A 19,578-nucleotide genomic window follows, 5' to 3' on the forward strand; every position below is an offset into this window, starting at 1 on the left:
CCTCACAGTCGGGTTGTTTTTGTTTACAAACGTCATCAGTTATTATTTATTTATTTTTTTTTATCTCAAATACTATTTTTTACTACCTTAACAAATAATCTTTAAAGTTAACATAAAACACCATGTCTATTCACTTAATGTGCCTCACCTCGGATGGTGGTGTGCCGATTTACTCAAAGAAAAGAGGTGACAGCGAAACCGTACGTTCAAACCACGAACCGATCAACCAATCCGCCGATCGTCACCGATCTAATACAAAGATTTACTCAATCCACAGCTTCCCTTTTCCACTATTGCCTCGCTGAATGGCGTTCACATGTTCTGCAAATCGCAAGGTGTCGATCTACCGATCACCTACCTCGAGGACAGCATGATCATGTGGAAAGAGTTCGAGGGTACGATCGTCATGATCGGCATTGCGAGGGACATTACCGAGAAGACGCTTCGCCATCTGCTGGATTACTCCTACCAGGCGATGGTGTTTTGCGTCGGCATACAGTCGATCAAGAAGATTAAGAACATCGATCGGTTCAAGCGGGAGCTTAAAAACTACTACCCACTGATCGACCAGCTGCTGGAGGTGGTCGAGAGCGATCTCTTCCGGTACGTCGACTGCATCCTGTGCTCCGAAAGCATGGGCATGCTGACGAAGCTGAACGAGTTCAGCGTCCAGATCGGTTCACCCTTCTGTGCGATCATGGTGCGGCAGCGGATCGCCTGCGGTACCGAGGGCTGGTGGGATTTGGACGTGATCGATCGGAAGCTGCTGATGCTGCTGCTGAACGCGTCCAGCACGATCCAGCAGGATGTGCCCGTCTATTTGCCCAAAAAGTCGCCCAGCATTGCGTACCGCTTCATCAGCATTCCGCTGACGCAGGGTGTCAGCATCTGTGCGCTGTGCGGTGCCGAACCGAAGTACGATGTGCTGCAAGGGATGAGCCAGCAATTTTGGATGAGCGAACTGGACGTGCTGATTGCGGCAGAACAGAAGTATCCGAAAAGTTTCCCCGCAAGCGTTGAGCTGGATGCGCACATTTTGGGCTTTTTGTTGCTGAATCGCGAGCACGCCAAGTATGTGTTGTCGCGGGGCGGCGTACCGGCACTAAACAATGCCCCGGGGGGTAAGGCGCGATCGGGTACCATCTCAGGCGGCTCATCGGCCCACCGGTTGGACATACTGCGGTCGTTCTTTCACCAGTCGGTGGACGTGATGGAGGATACGCTGCGGGAAGGCGATCGGGTGATGAATCTCGAGCAGTACTGGTGCTCCGACTACCACAAATGTCACGCACTGATCGAAGGCAGCAACGTCCTGTGCGTGCTGTACACGTCCGCCATCCCGACGCACATTATGAGGTAAATTTTGAAATGGTTTTGGATGGTTTTCTTCTTATTGAACGAACGCAGCCGAATTAATTATTAAAATAGTTAGTTAAAATTGTATATTTTATTATCGTCGGTTACACGGATAGCAAATCCAAATGTCTATTTAGTGTATGTGTGTCTTTCCTCTGCTGTCCTGGAATAATAAGAAAGGATACGCAACACGTACACGCCTGTAGCCTAATGTAGACACTTGCTAGATTCCCTACGCATGGTTTTTTCCCCCCTCTCTGCTCATCTCCTAATCCTTTTCTTTGCCTTTCTTCTCTTCCTTTGGTTAAATAGGATAGTAACACAAAAAACACTGAACACGTTAATATCGGATAAGGATGTGTGCTGGTGAGCTGGTAGCGTCAACGGACTGACCGTATGCGGAGGGAAACCGGGAGGAGCTTTACTTTATCATTCCATCATCACCTACATAATCGTAAACATTCGCACATTCGGTTTATTTATAGTGTTCCATTACATTACATTGCCCACTTGTTGCCAGTAGTCGAACGAAAGGAACGAAACAGTGAAACGCTGATATTGATGATACAGGGGTTTCCAGGAGTTCTCGTAGCTGTGGGACACTATATAGACTCTTTCCTACATGAAATGAACTTAATGTAATGGGAATTGGACTCTATAGCACCCTTGTTGGACACATCCAATTGGAATTTCCAATTGGAATTTCCAAGGCGCCTTCATATGTTATGAAGTTCACTTCACATAAGAAAGAGTCAAGGAAGTGTCCCACAACTATGAGAATCCCTGGAAAACCCTGTATTGCGCATGCGCTTGCGCAACGTACTTTAAATGTGTCCTCCTACACGTGTTGTAGCTAAGGGCAATTGGAATAATATCATACTAAGCATTGTGGATAAGACGTTTACTTTAAGTTCGGCTACTTATCTGGCTAATGCTTATGAAGGGGAGTGGGTAAGGGGAAAGTGCAAATAAAACAAGAAACAAAATAAACTTTACATATATAGGAGTGAAATTTTAACAACATACAGCTTCAAGATCGCTCATTATTGTCTAGCGTTAGTTGAAAATTACCTAATTGGAAGAGAACGAGTAGAATTGTAAACGAGTATAAACTAATGTTCCATTCCCCATGTGTTTTCGTTGCTAAATTCGTTCATGGTCCCGAAACTGGGATATTCCTTCGCGTGTTACTCTCTCAAACAAACTAATTTGCTACAAACAGAACAGATTACATAGAGTAGAGAAAGTAGTTAACAGATATCAATGTCCTGCAATATACTCCTTCCACCCCAACTGTAGAAGAATTATTATATTTAATCGTCTACGTATTCATTCATGCGCTTACAAATTAATAATGCTGGCGCTTATATGCAGGCCATCTTCCACCCACAAACTGGTTAACCTTACGAAGAATGAAACAAAACGGTGAACAGCCTTTTTTTTTCGTACAGTAATTAGCACTAGTTGCTAAACGACTAAAGATTTTTGGAGGAGGTTTTGAGCGCTTTTTGCATAAAGATGCCGCTATTGCCAAACGCCAAACGAAAATCACACCTAAATGCTATCCACGTTGCTCCCTTCCATCCCAAGTGGTTAGGCTTGGAGAGGAGAGCTTAGGTTATCTGCACTAAACTTAGTTGTAGTTTTTTTTTACAGTATTATCACCATCGATTGATGTTGCTTTCTATTCCTAAGTGGAACAAATTGCTCTGTTCACTTGTTTTCCATTCGCTCAGTGCATTGCTTCACTCCCTTAACCGTACACATTCGTTCGAGTAAATATTATTGTCATGCGCTTACATGTTCCATCACTTTGGCGATTGGTTAAATTAGGCATCACCACTTTGTTTTGCAGTTGTGAGTTGTTGCTTATGGGAAATGTTGCTATCGTTATTATCATTTGTATGTTGTATATTCAGTTCAGCCACTTTTTGTTATGCCTCAACCGTTTTACAGGTTGGTTTGAAGATGGAAGCATTTGCTACACACTGGACCGTTACATTACACACATGGTAAGGTGGATTTTGTTTGTTACAGATAGGTCGAGCTGGTACTTGAATCAACCGGAGTTTGGGGATTGTTACAATGTTTATGGGATTTATGGTAATTGTATCGCTTGAATGGTGTCAACCTTCCAAATCGTACAATTATTATTTTAATTTTATATTTAACTCCTTTAATGTGTGTGGTGACTGCCCATTGAAGTAACTTCAACTGATCCTTTATGAACCTTTCCTTTGTTCAAAGCGTAGTATTATGTTCGTACACAAATACACCCATGATGACCCTTTTTTATGCACGCATCTCACGCACAACTATACAATATCAAATAAATTGCTCGAAAACAAAACAAAACAAAACAAACAAACAAATACACACTCACACAATACATACGCCTCAATGTACACGATTGCATATCCCTGTGGTTTGATGATCGTATCGAATGGCAATGGCCGGGCGCACCTTTAAACCAAATCCGGGTTCAATATTTGCGCCACGCTTGTGTACGTGCCAAAGATGAAGCCAAGTATGCCGAACACCATTATTGCAATGTCCTTCCACAGGACCCAGTAGTGTCGGCCGAGCTTGTCCGGCCAGAAGGTAACGATTTCGATCAGCGGCGGAAAGATCAGTGCCAGCGTCGAGCTGCTAACCGCTCCCACGAGCGAAATCACCGCACCCAGGTTCGGTATCATCGCGGCGAGGATGAACGTAAACACGACGAGTGAAACGCGCGCAAGATATTCGCCGATCAGCCGCGACTGTTCCGTGTGGAGCCGGCGGCGTATGTGCGGATTCAGTATCGACATCGGCACGAAGAACTGTAGCGAGTAGGAGAAAAAGATGGCCAGCGCCATCATGATGCGCACCAGCTGGGCAATGCTGGAAATGAAAGGAGTGGGGAAATTAAGTAACGTTCGAATGAACTTTAAACTATCGTGAACGAAAATACATACAACTCGTCGCCGGGAAGATTAAGCGTGATGCTGCCCTTCACCGAATCGCCATACTTAAGATAGCCGAAGAAGCCGACCGCTGTGTAGAGGCAGGCGACAATCACCATGCCCGTGTTGAGCACACCCGACCAGCCACCAAAGTCTTCCGGTGTTTTCATGTTGTTCTCCAGCGGTAGTACCATGCCGATGCCCTCGAACGCGTAAATCGCTGTCCCGAAATATAGCGGCAGCTGTGCCCAGGACGAGTACGGCTTGACGGTGTGCGTGTTGGGCAAATCCTGCAGCATGTAGTAAAAGGTACAGGACAAACCTACAGAAAAGAAAAAAAAACAGCTATTACTTCACTGAAACTCTCAACAAACCACGCTACAACATACCCGTAACCGTAAGTAGCGCGGCAATCAGCGAGATCGGTGTAAGGTACTTTAAATTCTTCACCAAATTCAGCAGCACCATCGGGATGAGCAGCAGCAGCAGATAGATGCGCGTGTGCAGATCGAAGAAGTAGTGCGCAATCACTTCACGCAAATTGGCCGCCACGAACACAAAGTACACGCAGCAAAAGCCGAGCTGCGTTATTACCAGAAACATGTTGATCAGATTCGTCGCCAGCTTCGAGTAGCGCCGCAGCCCGATCGGGCCCGACTCGAACGCCCGTTGGCACACGTCGGCGAAGCTGAGCGAAGGGACCTGCAGCCGCCGGCAGAGTTCGTGCGAACAGTTCACCAGCATGTGCATGCAGTGGGTGCAGACGGCGCCCATGAACAGCGTGCCGAACAGACCGACGTACAGGCCGGCGTGCTTGAACGCGTCCGGCATTGCGAGGATGCCGGTGCCGATGTTACCCTTCAGCAGATGGATCATCGTGTCCAGGTTGGTGGTGGGATGCTCGAGCGTACGGTGCATCGACGGTTCGTACGGTTCGCCGGAGGAGGAACCGTACGTCGGGTCTTCTTTGGACACCAAGCTGTCCGTATCGTTCGATGGGTCGACGATCATGTTTTCCGGTGAGCTGCGCAGATCGGGACGGGCAAGGAGCCGCTGGTGTTCGGCGGCGTCCAAGCCGGATCCGTTGCTGCCACCGTCGGCCGCATGTCCAAGGAGGGGTTCGCGTTCATTTTTCATCTTTCGTGCGCCCTGGGAATGGGAGACAGAGAGAGAGAGAGAGAAGAGTGATGGCATGTTAGAGGCGTTTTTGGTAAAAATTCTGCTTTTTAATATGAAAAAATGGCTTTAAACAGTAATTTGAAGATCATGAGAGGTATAATATGTGCCAAAAAGTGAATAAATTGAGGTGAAAGTACACACAGATTGAATAGAATGAAAATAGTGCACGTAATTTGACAAAAAAAAACGCTTGAATTGTTGGGTGCAAACTGTTTACAGAGTTTTCTAGTAGTTCTAATAGCTGTGGGACACTTTATTGATTCTTTCTTAAGTGAAATGAACTTAATGTAATAGGAATTGGACTCTATAGCATCCTTGTTGAACAAATCCAATTGGAAATTCCAAGGAGCCAGTCCAAAAAGGGGCCATAGAGTCCAATTATCAACATATGAAATTCAATTCCCATTAGAAAGAGTCAAGGAAGTACCAAACATGGAAAAAAATCCATTTTGAATTCCTCTCTATGACAGATTACTGTTATCACGTGGGTACAGAAATGAACAACATTTGTAATTACTTTAAACAATTTCTTTTCAAACAAATGATATGTCTTATCGTTTCTCCAAGGGTCAAGGAATTTTCCACTCTCTACTAGCCATACATACACACACCCACACACGTGCTCACACAAAAGGCAGGAGGAATGGAAATTTTCCACCCCGATTGGAACGCTGTTCAGGCAGCCGGTGGCAGCGGTACAATCTCTACCCTGCAGGGGAGTTTCGGGCCAGGTAAAGCCGGTATCCCGCCTTTCTGTTAAATCGCTTTTCTTTATGTTGCGATTCTATTTGTCCTACATAAACAGCAGGCCCTAACGGACGCATGTTTATGCTAAGCATAATGATAAGGCAGTGGACGGAGATACAGCAGAAACAGGAGCCAGGCCGGGTTGATGGTTTTCCTGTGCGCATTTTTCAACCAGGCCACAACCAAACCACACCACTGATACTGATAAGCGGGTCCGTCATGAGGGGGGAATGTTGCCGGCTAGGATGTACTAAGCAAACAGTCGACAGAGCAAAAAGGATACAAAACAAAACAATACTAAAATGCTCCAAACAACCACTTAAAGCCTAATTTTAAAATTATGTGACAAAAGAACAAATTCTCGGTCAAGCGCGCACACACACACACACCCACACGCAGCTGAAATAAAATGAAAGGTAAATATTTGGGCACAACAAATGCGGCTGAATTGAATTTTTAGCTCTCAAAAATCGATTCTTCTGCTAAAAGCGGCTCGAGACTAAGGAAAAGATTTAACCGACTTTGCAACCAACAGTGCCAACGAAACGAACAAAATTACATTCTGCTCCCTGCCCAACATATCTGTAGGCAGTGGCGGAAGGTTCACTCTGCGGGAAGAAATGTATCTCGCAAATTCCGTGCCACATTCGTAGTGTTCCGGCAGGACAGTCGGAATGCCAAGCAGCAATCGTGGTTATCTTGCTATGTCGTCTACCGCGAGAAGTTCGCAAGAATGGGGCATTTTTTTGGGGGTGGAAGCTTTAAAGCAGCTTAAAGCCGGTTTTCCGTGCGAAGCGTTCAAATCACTAGAATAGAAAAAAGAGCTTATTTAAGTAGAAAATAAGTATTGCAGTTGAGTTTTAGGATTCAAAGAAGCCCCGGACGCGTATGACACGTGTCTTGATATGGTTCATATTTTCTTCATTCACTCGTCTCAACTGTGTCTGATTTGTCTTACCTACGGAAATGAAAAGATAAAATGAGCTTTGTGTCACGTCACCGGAAATAAGTTATGGCCACTGTGCTTGCTGATGTCCAATAGAAATGGAGCAAATAAACCAGCAACCTCAATTGGACAAACGCCTATTAAATATTCTTTTTGACGTGTTGCCCCCTGTTGGGATGCTATATGTATCTCGATTGCTTCACATCATATCCCTCAAAAGCCTCTTTGCGGATGCTGGAGGGTAAAACACGGTTAGCGCCTTTTTATCACACACAGACCAACCCTCATTCCAGAGTGACTCCCACACACACACGCGCGCTTCGGTTATGAAAAAACTACATTGAATACGTGTTGCTATGCCAGTAAAGCCTTCCCTCTTCACGCTGCTGTAATGGTGTAGTAATGGTGTAAAGACGTGAAAATGTCTTTACTGTATGCTTCAACGGCGTAGTGTTTGCCCCTAACACCATCATTTGGACCATTTCATAGTCAGCTTGAAGGTAGGCACACTTTAATACCATTGATGTACTTTTAGACCATTCTGAAGGATCATTTCAGTGGCCGAAAGATCCTCTCTCAAGGAGAGTGCTTCTGTAGTATTCCACCAACGAAAGAAGATTACCACAAAATTCGCAAAAAGTAAGAGCCCTAATTACAAAGCCGCCCACTCTGTCCTGATGACTCTGTGACACTATCTGAAATCTTAATATAAAGCAAATTCGTTAATAATTACTAGCAGCAACATCAAAGCGGCTGCACATTGCATTGAACCTTAGCTAATTGTATACGTTCGGTTGAGCTATTTCTACCCAACACATGGTAAGCAAAAACACGAAACCCTCAGAAACCAGCACCATCACTGTTTGACGGTTCAATTAGTGCGAGATTTTGGGGCCTTATCGCGCTCAGCTGATGTGAAGCGAAGTGCTTGCCGGGGTACGCTTGCGTGCCTGTAACGGGCAGTGTAACAAAAAAGAGAAAAGAATGTCCAATAAAGTTCATAGAACCAATAATGGTCTGATTCGACGCAACAACAACAACAACAACAACGGCGGTCCGCGACCGGCTGCGTATGACGTGTTCAAAGTGATTTAATTTCAAACGATGTTTCTTTTTTGTTGGGTGCTGCCCGGTTGAAAAGTTTTCTGAAGATGAGACAAACAAAATGTAGAACGAATTACGGACATTATACGCCCTTTTGCTAACCTGATAAGCAGCGGGCTCTGGCCGTTATATTGGCGCTCTTTGCTGTCTTGCGTATGCCACGTGTCGGAACGTTCGTTTGCTCTTAAAGGTCAGATTCTATGTTTTTTGCAAAACAGCAACAACTTCGGCATAACAAAACAAGTTTCTATTGAGTTTCAGCATGTTTCAGAAATATAGAAAACCTTTCTAACAAATGTGTTTCCTCGCTAGAATGAAACAAAGGGAAATGGTAACTAAAAATTATCCAGAAAAATAAACAAAATGAATCATTCGCTGCTTCCCTGAAGTGAAGCTGTTTGAACCATACCGTGCTTCATGCGAAGCAACTAACCCACTCTCCCACAACTAATAAACCCTGTCCATCGCCATCAGTAGCAATATCACCTTTATGCAATTTTTTTCTTTTGCCGTTTGCTATGGTTAGCGCTTTTTGCTGCAGAACAAGGATCAAATTACTTAGCACATTCAGGCTGCACACGAGCACACCCAATTAATACTGCTGTTCTGTTAGCAGCACGTTCCCTCTATTTATCACAGACCTGCCTGTTCCGGTGGCCATCGGGAAACGGGCAAGATGATGCTGTGTGTCTACAATCCGTCCACAGGTCGTTTCTACCCCTAGCACGGTGCTAAGCTTCTCATTTGTATTCATACATCGACACCACGGGGTTCGTTTGCGGGCCAAAAGGGGTTTGGCCGAGCGGGCTGATGCTTTTACAAGCCACAGAACCTTCGGAGCGGTGGCTCTAGACATTCACTTTTGCCCAACAAGATAAGATTGTGTGAGTTTTGCTTCCTTTTTCGCGTTTCTCATCCCTCCCGAACACACACACTACTGTCCATCCTTCCGGTCTTGTGCGATTTGGTCGTATATCACACATCAGCACCCAAAACACTTCTTGCCTCGCCCTGGAAATGGGTTTCGGTGTTGGGGGCTGTAGAATAATGCGGCAGATGGGAAGACGAAGATAAATAATTTCACTTTCAGGAAATAGCTTTCATCTCTTTCACAATATACTGAGGAAAATGTTTTCCATCCCACGCACACACACACAATCCATCCAAATCTTCCGTTTTTCATCTATTTGCGGTGACTTTGGGCATTACATCGATTCATTGAAATTGGCCATAAATGGTACCGCCGTTCACGTGCAAAGCGTTGATTTCAATGGCCTTAAACCGATTATGACATCAGCCACTACATGCGTGTCCTGTCGAACGGCCCACCCGGTCAGGGTACGGTTATCGATGCAGTAGTAGCACTCAGTAGGGCAGGCCATCATCGGTTGCCCTTTGGGTAAGGAGGCTGAGCCCCTATCGAAGCGTACAAATTAACTTCAAATCGTGCGGGCTTTGCCATGGATTCTGTGTGATGATATTGGGACAGGAAAGAGAGTACTGTGATTCATAATTTATAATATAAAGTTATTTAGATGTTAAGGCCAGAACTGTGAGATTATTCAGTGCATGTGCATTGTGGAATTCATACAGGTACTGTGCACAAATTTAATGGCTTTAATCCTTCGTGCTTGGTACAAAGATGCTCACACAAACGAAGGCAAACAAAAAGGAACAATTGAAAAAAAAAACCAAGTGCAGACATAAAGACAAACCGAACAAAATGAAAAAAGCAATAGGTAACAAAACGGGACAAAACTTACAAACAATTAATTCCACTCGTCGCCGGTTGAAGCACAATTATGCGGGTTTATCTGCTCCCTCGTATTATTCGCGCGTTTCTGCACTGCACTGCACTGAAACGAAGTTCCTTTTCCGGCCTTTTGGGTGGGGTGGATGGTGGGTAGCCTGTGCAGTCCGTGGTGCAGCTTCACCAAAGTTCACCAACTTGCTGGATGCTGCTGTGCGCGCTATGAGTCAACAGGCGTTTTCTGGCGCTTGTCGCCAATCGAAGTAGCAGCTGAAAGGCGCGCACACACAGTTGCCTAGTTATCTGCAATTTTACTCTGTTTGCCGGTTTCTGCAGCAATCTTCCCTTTTCGCTGCGTTGCTATCACGAACTTTTTGTCTTTCGTTTGTTAGTGCGCTTGCTACACGGTTCGGACGGTTCGCTGCAGTAAGAATTTTAATCATTCAACTAAAAAGAAATAAATGAAAATAAAAGAAACAAACAGAAAAACCGTAAGAAATTTAACAGAAAACAGACAGCAGAAGGAATCCTCTCTCTATCGCCGATGCATTCGCACGAATTGCACGTGGGTATAAATAGAGCCAAACCAGGCAGCGGATGCACACGTGGATTATATAATTTATGTAAGCTTTTCCGAGGAGGGTTTCCCTCCCGGTTGCCGTGTTTTTCTACCCCCTTTTCCACCACACCACGAAAGGGCGATGCCCTTTTCTAGTGACAACCAAACAACATCGCGCCATCGAACACCACCAGGCATGCTTTGATGCAGGTGGCAAAATGTGAAATGTTGTGTTGCCGCTACCCTGCCCGAAAGCGGGGTAAAAAAAGCAACGGAAAATCTAGTTGAGATGAAAATCGATTGCATCTGAAAGGGTCAGGAAATGGAAACCTCTCCTACCTACCTGTAGATTGATCAGCGGCGTGAAATCTTCCATGGTTGTTGAGCTTCCAATAGGGGAAAAAAAGAAACAAAACTATTTCTTTCTTCTCGCGCAAAGCCCTTCTGTGGCGCTGGTTGGACACAACACAAGCACAAGGACGCACAACAAAACAAGACGCACGCGAAACACTTTTACCAGCACAACAGCACAACCATTCTCGAAGGAAACACACACTCGAGTTGTGAATAAATAGAAAGCTTCCACAAACAGCTGTTATCTTGCCGATAGTGCCTTTTGGTGGTTTAGGCAAAAATCACAAAGAGATAAACGATATTGCAATCACTTCGCAATATCGCAACAAAGGGGGGGTGCACTGCGTAGGAATGTACGGGACACAAACAATGAACACGCACAAGACAGCCTTTTGATTTTCTTCCTTTTCTATATAAAAGCTTCCATGAGACACTTTGAAGAGAGGCCAACACGTGGTAGAAAATACAAAACGCACCCGAAAACACTTTGCATCCCTTTGGCGAAGGGGAAATGTACACAGATTTTCCACTGTTTTTATCGTTGGTTCGCCTGCTGCGCGGTCCGTACGTCTGGCGCTCCTCAAGTCCCAACTTTGTATGGCACCTTTTTTGACAGAATGCCTTGCCCTTCGGACGCGATGAGGCTGTGGTGCCGAGACCTGCCGTCGATTGGTGTACAGGAAAATAATCTTAAAAACTAAAAAATTATAAAAATGGTGCAAATTCAGCCTAATAGATATGTGACATATTTTTGTTGATGTTGTTCCAAGCTACACAGTTTTAAAACTAAATTTTTATTCGAATTTTAAATTAAAATGTCCAGTTCCATGCGCTGCGGCTTTGAGAACTGAAATCGCTGGTATATACGCACCGGTTTTGCTCTGCGCTGTCAACCGGGAAAGGCACACGTCACATAAATACAACACAAAAATCTCGATTCCAATCGGAAAGATCTACGCACAGCTTCGCACACTCCTTTTCCGTGCTAATTGCTCGCTCCACATCCGTGTCCAGCGGCCAAATCCAACGCTCTCCACCATGAAGAACCTCACGGAAGTGCTGTACAAGTTCTACGACGAATACGCGCACAAAACACCCAAGAAGCTGAAGATCGTCGACGCCTACTTGCTGTACATTCTGCTGACCGGCATCACGCAGTTTGTTTACTGCTGCCTCGTTGGAACATTCCCGTTCAACTCGTTCCTGGCCGGGTTCATCAGCACGGTGAGCTGCTTCGTGCTGGGTGGTACGTAACGCGATAGCGCCGTGTTGTTATCATTGCCCTGTTGCCAACACAGGCTAATGTTTTCTTTGCCCAATTGCACTCCCCTTCATTCCAGTGTGCCTCCGCCTGCAGTCGAACCCCCAGAACAAGGAACAGTTTTTGGGAATCTCGCCCGAGCGTGGCTTTGCCGACTTTGTGTTTGCGCACATAATTTTGCACCTGGTCGTGGTCAACTTCATCGGTTAAAAAGAACCGCAGCCGCCGGGCTGATGCGGTGTGCATTTTGCGTGTCCAATTAGGTGTTGTAAGGTGGGGTAAACAATTACACGAATAAGAATTGGTAAATACATGAAAGAGTGTGAGTGAACTAAACGAATCGTTTTCGCTCTAAGAATAAGCTCCGAAGCGTATCAAGATAAACGGAAGCTTTTGGTAAGTTGACCCGGGAACTGCTCCAGGATCCTTTGGGTGTTTTATTGTTCTACTAGCTTTCCCTAAACTCGCTCATCTTTGTTCCTTTGGCTCTAGCAATATCCGTCTAAGCTCCTCCTCCAAAGCTTCTGCCGTCTCGTGCCTGCAGATATTAACCTACAGAAAAAATATAACAATTATTATTATTTTTATTTAGACTACAAAGTCTAGTCCAACTCACCATTCCTCCGGCGATGCCCTTATCTTCCAGTATTCGTGCTTTCAGCTTCATGAGCCCCACGGGCGATTCCCGATCGCTCAGACAGTGCCGCTCATCAAGAACGTCCACATTCTTCACCTCACCACCAGCCAACTTTACCAGAACCCCCGCTATGTTTAAATGCTTCACTGGTGCATTGAAATGTATCGCCACGATCGGAATTTGTTTCGTTTCCTTTAACCGGTGCAAACATTCGGCCACTTTCTTCAGCCCAGGACGTACGAGAAATTCGGGCGCCGCACGATCCAGCGCAAATGCATCGGCCGAAGGTTTGCGTACCGATTTAATCATGTCCCACGCGTCGGGCAAATCGATTTCCGCACAGGTAAGCAGCAAATCCTTGCGCGATTCCAGCTTGGCACGCTCCTTCCGAAGGTTCTGCACCAGCGCTTTATCTTTGAACAGCAACCGAAAGAGGGCGATCGATTTACGGTCACAAATCCACAGCGAAAGAATCGTATCGACCAGCAAATCGGAGCTGTACCGATACTCGCCGGCTTCCACCTTGAGCCGTATTGCCTTTTCGAGTAGGTTCATTTTCACTTCGGGGTATGTTTCGATCGGCACACCGAGTGTGGCACAGCTCCACAGAAACGTTGCGATATCCTTGGGCCGGCAGGATTGTGACTGTGTTTCGAATCCGTGTTTCCTCACCTCCGCATCGAATCGGCTCCAGCATCCTTCCACGAACAGGCCCGCCAGCGTGTCGTCCTTTATCCGATTGTCCGCTATGTAGGCGAACAAATGCGAAAGGCCGCGGAAATCCAGCTCCTTACTGTCGATGTTGGACTCCGTGAACGAGTGCACCTTCTCCAGTATCTCCCCGGAAGCGAGCCGATTCATACGGGCACATTTTATCAGCGTCACCAGCAGTGCCGAATCGTCTCCATCCCCGAATTCAACAATCTCCTTCACTAGCCGGCTCCCAAACGCATCCGATTCGTCCACCATTCGAAGACTCGTTTTGTACGTTGCATTCGCCAGTATGACGAAATCCATCCGACTCATGTCCGGTGTGAGGTAGCGGGTCAGATGTTGCTGCAGAAATTCCTTCATCAGCATCGCCCCCGTTTTGTTGCGCTTCCACATGCCGAGGAAGAAAACGATCGACAGAAAGTCTCGCTCATTTTCCGCACCGTCAAACAGCTCGATCAGCTTCGGCATGGCCGCCTGGTACGACTTGAGCTGGGCAATTTTGTTCGGCAGCAGGTACATGAAGCAGTGCAACATTTCCAACAGCTCGCTCGTCGTTGCCCTCGGGACCCGGCGCACACACTCCTCGTCCAGCGCGTTCACGACTTCCGTGTACGATCGAACATCCGTTTTGCTGCGAAAATCGGTCGTAAAGGCGATCAGCTTGGCCAGATCGACGGTTGCCAGATCGCGTATCTGCTGCCCGTAGGTGCCCACATCCGGCAGCGGGTAGAAATTGGACACCTTTAAGCTGCACTTGGTTGTGTCGGTAAAATCACGCTTCGTGTGGGACACGTGCCGGGAGAAGCGATGCATCAGTGTGCCATTTTCGCCGTCCGATGTTTCGTAGTGGAACTCCCGCGGGGAAAATGTACTGTACCGAAGGAGGGAAAAGGCTGGTTGGGGCCATTTCGGTGCTATTGATGCTGCTGTACCGCATATTCGCATTAATCGCAACATTACACAACTCGTTCCTTTGCTTGCACTGTTGCACCCTTTTTTCCTTTTCGCGAAACAAACGGTTCGGCGGTAAACAAAAGCATGCGACTGTGGGAGAGCTGTCAAATCGTCGCGTGTTGTGCCCAGGTGGCAAATGGTTACAATAGGTTTTGAATTTTGAACAAGTGCACAGTGGGATTGGGTATTTTTGGGTAATTATTCAAAACATCCGTTAGGATATGGAGTTTCAGAATTTCAGAAAAAGCATTTTAATTACATAAATTTCGCATTTCATTTCAAAATAACAGAATGTGATATCTTAAAGAAACTTAGCAGAAAAAAACAACAGCAGTACATTTAATTGCACATCAGTTGATACATTTATTTGCGGATCACAAAAATATAATGTTGACGCATATGTTTATCCTTCCTCTTTGTTCACGCCACACAATCCTGTGCTGAAGCATACCTGTGTATTCCATTCCACACAATTTTCCATTCTCTCTGTGTGTGTCTACTACCTTTTGTATTATATGCGAAAAATGCAATCTGTGTCACTAATTGTATAATTCTTGCACCCGTATCTCCGTGTCCACGGGGGCTTCGGTAAAAAAAATCTGAATGTATTACAAACACATTTTCCCCTCCCCTCCTATTGCATACGACAATGGAAATAGTTCTGCCAGTATAGTTAGTTGTTAGTCTGTATGTATGTATGTATGTCGTTAAAAAAGCTACACTGATGGGATTCGAACTGATTGGCTCAGTAAAGTTGTGATTGTGAACTATGTACAGCCGTACGAAAGTGATCTCGCGACGGACACTGTCTAGCATTTTGTTCCTATATATTGCTCATCTACACTTTATACTACTACTGCTACTACTATTGCCCCATTCCTTGTGCAAATGATCTACTAAGTGCAGCGGGGATGATACTTAGGAATCGGTTTAATCTAGATCGATGCACAAAAATGTTTGAAACACAAAAAGCCGCACAATGGCTTACATCTTTTAAATTATTTTAACCTGACGAGCTGCTGCTTAATACGATACGAGTTACAGAAACGATTTTTTTTAATACTATATGCACTTTACACACACAACAAACACATGGGCAAAACACAACCTCTGTAACGTTCTCCGAAATGGAAACTGCTCTTAAGGTCTTATTAAGAATGATTTGCAGCAACGAACGCAACCGAACCGAAGAAAGTAGAAAGTAATCAACAATTTAGAAGGTGCTATAAGCTCGGTTAAATCTATCTCGATCCCTCATGCAGGCCTCGGAGAGTGGACGAGTGTGCGAGGATATTGCGATTTTGTTCTTCTTTTGATTTGTTTGCTAAATTAAACATACTTTTAATAGGGGATTGCTTTTCTGTGTGCAAGTTTTGAGGGCAGTGATGTGTGAAGCATGATCTCGATGAGGATGTGCGCGTGTCTTCTAAGAATGATCGCCCGACCCCACCCGACACCTGGGCAAAATGCATCTACATATTTGTTCGTGATTGTTTGTTGTTCAATACGAGGTCAAGAGTTGCCAGTGTATAGGAAACCACCATTGGTTGGTCATTTGTGTGCTTTTCACTACCGCTTTAAACGCACCAAAAAACGGGTAATACGTCATAAATCGTAACTATAATCTTTCTAGCAAAATTAAAAATCGCTCCTCAAAACTAACCTAGAACAGTGTGTGTGTGCTTAACCAAACGAATAACCGGAAACTATACACACAAGAACCAAACCTATCACAAAACTAGAAGGGTGCTAGTTGAACTCGTTCAACGTTACCGAATAATATCAGCGCCTTGGGACTTATACTACTGTGAAAATTATTTAGATACGTGGAGTTTAAATACCTTTACCTCACTTTGGTACACAAATTTACATCAATTCCTGAACAATTCTGCTGCTCGCTGTACGCTCCCTTATTTCGCACCTAATTCAGGTAGGTGTCTGTACTGTTTTTTTAGCTTGTTATCAATTTCCGACAGGTTTTGTCAAGGAGGGTGGTGGGTTGAGTGTTATCGCTTTGTATAGCTATTGCATTAGCTATTGCTTAGTTTACCTTTCCCTGTTGGTGGCATAGGACCACATTCTTAGAGAATGCGTTACAAGTGTCTCCTGCCCGGATTAATGCAAAAAAGGAAAAAAAACGTCTTAGGAACAAGAAAACATAAAGAAACGAATAAATTAACAGAAAGCTTTTCCTTCTTGGGCGTAAAAGCGGTTCGCTCGTCGTTCGATAGAAGAACCCTTTCGAGAATATGCATGTACAACGCTCTCTCTTTCTCTCTCTCTCCCTGTGTTTGTGTTTTCCAAGTCTTTGGTCACGCGAAGGAATTTGCGGCCTGGGAAATTGGCAGCCACTCACCGTCATAAACAAACACTCACCAACACACATACCGTGGTGCCTTGATAATAGGTAATGGAAAACTAATTAGCCCAAGGTGCGATCATAAATGCACGATAATGCAAATGAGGCACACCAAATGGGTCAAACGTGTGTCTGGTCTGGCGCTTTGGCCCGCCCTCTCCACACCGATTGGAATTTGTTTCCCAGGCATACCTTTTTTGCCGTCGGTTTTTGTTCTCTCCCCCTCCCTGTTCATCGTGACCGTTTAGGGAGCGGTTTTAAACGTCGTGGCTCAGCAGCGGCACATCGTGATGCTTCCGGTTGAGGCTGGTGCAGGGCAGCATCCACAGCATCGGATGCCCCCGGCCACAGACCTCCGCCAGCAGCGCCATCTTCGGCCGGTGGATCCGGTACGGGCCCTTCTGCTGTACCGCCTCGACCGCCGTCTCGTCGTACAGGATCGCGTGCATCTGGTCGACCATGATCGCCACCACGAACAGCCCGAACAGGACCGACTCGAGCAGCAGCAGCACGCTGTGCATCATGCGCGTCTGCGCCTGGGACACATCCGCGTGGCAATCCTCGCACGGGTACATCCACGAAATCACGATCAGCACGATCGAGTACACGGCCAGCGCACACACGTACATCAGGAACTGCAGGAAGTACTTCTGGTTCCGCTCGCCGACACAGTTGTTAATCCACGGACAGTGGTGGTCCATGCGGCGGATGCACCGCTTGCAGATGCGGCAGTGGTGCGCACGGGGCGGCCGGTACGTCTCGCACCGCGTGCACATCGTCCACTCTTCCCGCTCGTGGCCGTAGTTCTTCTCCGAGTGGAGGTCCGAAAAGTCGATCCGGATTTGGGGCAGCGGCACGGTGCCCGGATCGAGCAGGACCGCTTTCAGGTGGGCCATCGCCAGCAGGAACACGATCGTGTTGAACGCCACCACATGGAACGGTGCCCAAAGGCTGACGAGAGGAAAGGGACGGGAATGATTAGATTAAGAGCGCCGAAACAAAGGTGCATAATTTTCGATAACGCTTATCATCGCGGTACCCCCTCCGCTCCTTACCTGTTGGGCATCGTTTGCAGAATTATCCAGTGCGTTACCACATAGTCCGCGTGCAGGACGGTCATGTAGGTGATCAGCACGCACACAATACCGCAGGGATCCTTCACGAAAGCCATCTCGATGATGACACGGTGCGGTTGCGATTGGGAGCGCCTGCAAGCGCCGATTGCGGACCGAAATTGCGTACCACCGTGGTGCCGTTGAGTAATTGATAAACGAACCAACCAAGTCGGGGGGCCGCCGCTGGTTTATCTCTGGGTCGCTGGTAGCTGGCGGTCTTCCACCACTTCTCTTCAACCCCTCCACGACCACAAAACAGCGCGCACGTACACAACAAGCCTTCACACTTTCACAACACACGACGAAACACACAGTAACCACAGACTTGACTTCCTACTCCGCTCGGTGGAGGGGGCCCTCTTGCAGTAGCTCTTCCACCGCCCGCATTTACCTTTTCACAGACACAAAAAACACACACACAACACACTACGACCCTACGACCCTACGACGACGATGACGGAAATGCACTGTAGCTGCTCCTCGTCCGCAGACCAATCTTCCTTTTGGACCATCGCAATCGAATTCACAGCGCCCGGTTTCACAATTCCATCGACAATGGAAATCGGCGATTAATCTAACCTTTTTTCCTTCCCTTCCGGGGACCAACTTTTTGACAGCAAACAGCCCTCCCACAAAGCCGACACACAAAACTACGGAGACACGTCGTCCGTGTACCGCGCAAGAGCAATTCAAATCTTGTGTTCCACAATACACCGAACGGGGGAGGGTTTTGGCCAGAATACGCGTATACGCATCAGCTGAACGTGTATGCGGTGGTGTGTGCGAGAAAGAGAATGCGAGATCGTATGTACAAAGGAGACAACTACACTCACCGAGGAGAACTGTCAAGCGAACAATGTACACTGGTAAGTATTTCCAAACAAGTTGGATTTTTGAAATTTATTCCCAATGAGACATTTTGGACCTAGCTTTAACAAAAACTCGACTTTCTTGCTTTATCTTTATCTATACCGCACTTGCTTGTACTCATTCGCGAGCATTGAAATACACTCTCCCGATTTCTTGTTCTTGCGAAGAATGTATGTGTGAATAGATGTAGCGTTTTTCTCTGAATTCGTATTCATATTCGTTTTTCTCTGAATATGTAGCGTTTTTCTCTGTGCTTCTTCTTCTTGAAAATCCAAACACTACACCCAATACAGTTTGAACTTAGGGCGGTGGCAACGCTTATTCGCATGCGATTTTATCGGACGGCCTGTCAATTTTTTGTATGGGATTTGACACATAACGTCGGACGACAAAATCACACGTCCGACGTTATCTGTCAAATCCCATATAAATCTCGTCCGATAAAATCGCATCCGATGAGCGTTGTTACCGCCTTTACTGGTTGAACTTCGATTCCCTGGAAACTATTGAATATGTGCTTTTTAGTTGGTACATTTTTCCATACAAAACATTCTAAATTTTTTCTCGGCAAGCCATGAGATTTTTGTGAAATTTTGAAACAGTTTTCCGGAATGAAATGGAATGAATAACCTTTTCCTATACAAACGCATGCTTTTTAATTGAACTGTCAAGTCAACTATCGAGCGTTTAACTAAAAAGCATGCCAACTAAGAAGCGTTCAGCTATTG

The 19,578-nt window shown here is 45.9% G+C and overlaps 5 protein-coding genes across 7 annotated transcripts in view; 2 read left to right on the forward strand and 3 right to left on the reverse strand.

The window, feature by feature from the left end:
- The first annotated feature begins 28 nt into the window (after positions 1-28).
- On the forward strand, positions 29-2,381 carry LOC120956960 (protein fuzzy homolog). The gene is made up of 3 exons (XM_040378812.2): positions 29-200; positions 278-1,356; positions 1,669-2,381. Exons 1-3 carry the CDS (start codon positions 123-125, stop codon positions 1,724-1,726), a joined length of 1,215 nt encoding a protein of 404 aa, XP_040234746.2. The 5' UTR covers positions 29-122; the 3' UTR covers positions 1,727-2,381.
- LOC120956959 (proton-coupled amino acid transporter-like protein CG1139) overlaps positions 1,413-19,578 on the reverse strand; it is a 72,691-nt gene continuing 54,525 nt past the window's right edge. Inside the window, exons 1-5 of one of the 3 annotated variants that reach the window (XM_040378810.2) lie at positions 10,930-11,556; positions 10,041-10,474; positions 4,691-5,450; positions 4,314-4,623; positions 1,413-4,239 (exon numbers count right to left, since the gene is read on the reverse strand). In XM_040378810.2, coding sequence (XP_040234744.2) covers positions 3,822-4,239; positions 4,314-4,623; positions 4,691-5,438 — 1,476 coding nt within the window. In that variant the 5' untranslated portion in view covers positions 5,439-5,450; positions 10,041-10,474; positions 10,930-11,556 and the 3' untranslated portion in view covers positions 1,413-3,821. Of the gene's footprint in view, positions 4,240-4,313; positions 4,624-4,690; positions 5,451-10,040; positions 10,475-10,929; positions 11,557-19,578 lie in introns of those variants that run through there. The other 2 variants (XM_040378809.2, XM_049608171.1) reach the window with 2 other exon arrangements.
- On the forward strand, positions 11,847-12,537 carry LOC120957899 (dolichyl-diphosphooligosaccharide--protein glycosyltransferase subunit DAD1). The gene is made up of 2 exons (XM_040380335.2): positions 11,847-12,186; positions 12,281-12,537. The coding sequence occupies exons 1-2, from the start codon at positions 11,979-11,981 to the stop codon at positions 12,409-12,411; spliced, it is 339 nt and encodes a 112-aa protein (XP_040236269.1). The 5' UTR covers positions 11,847-11,978; the 3' UTR covers positions 12,412-12,537.
- LOC120957898 (uncharacterized) lies at positions 12,579-14,590 on the reverse strand. Its single transcript, XM_040380334.2, has 2 exons — positions 12,818-14,590; positions 12,579-12,753 (listed from the first exon to the last, which is right to left on the reverse strand). Exons 1-2 carry the CDS (start codon positions 14,507-14,509, stop codon positions 12,670-12,672), a joined length of 1,776 nt encoding a protein of 591 aa, XP_040236268.2. The 5' UTR covers positions 14,510-14,590; the 3' UTR covers positions 12,579-12,669.
- On the reverse strand, positions 15,584-18,801 carry LOC120957686 (palmitoyltransferase ZDHHC3-A). The gene is made up of 2 exons (XM_040380004.2): positions 17,921-18,801; positions 15,584-17,816 (listed from the first exon to the last, which is right to left on the reverse strand). Exons 1-2 carry the CDS (start codon positions 18,034-18,036, stop codon positions 17,123-17,125), a joined length of 810 nt encoding a protein of 269 aa, XP_040235938.1. The 5' UTR covers positions 18,037-18,801; the 3' UTR covers positions 15,584-17,122.

This window comes from Anopheles coluzzii, chromosome 3 (genome assembly GCF_943734685.1).
Source record: "Anopheles coluzzii chromosome 3, AcolN3, whole genome shotgun sequence".
Lineage (NCBI taxonomy): Eukaryota > Metazoa > Arthropoda > Insecta > Diptera > Culicidae > Anopheles > Anopheles coluzzii.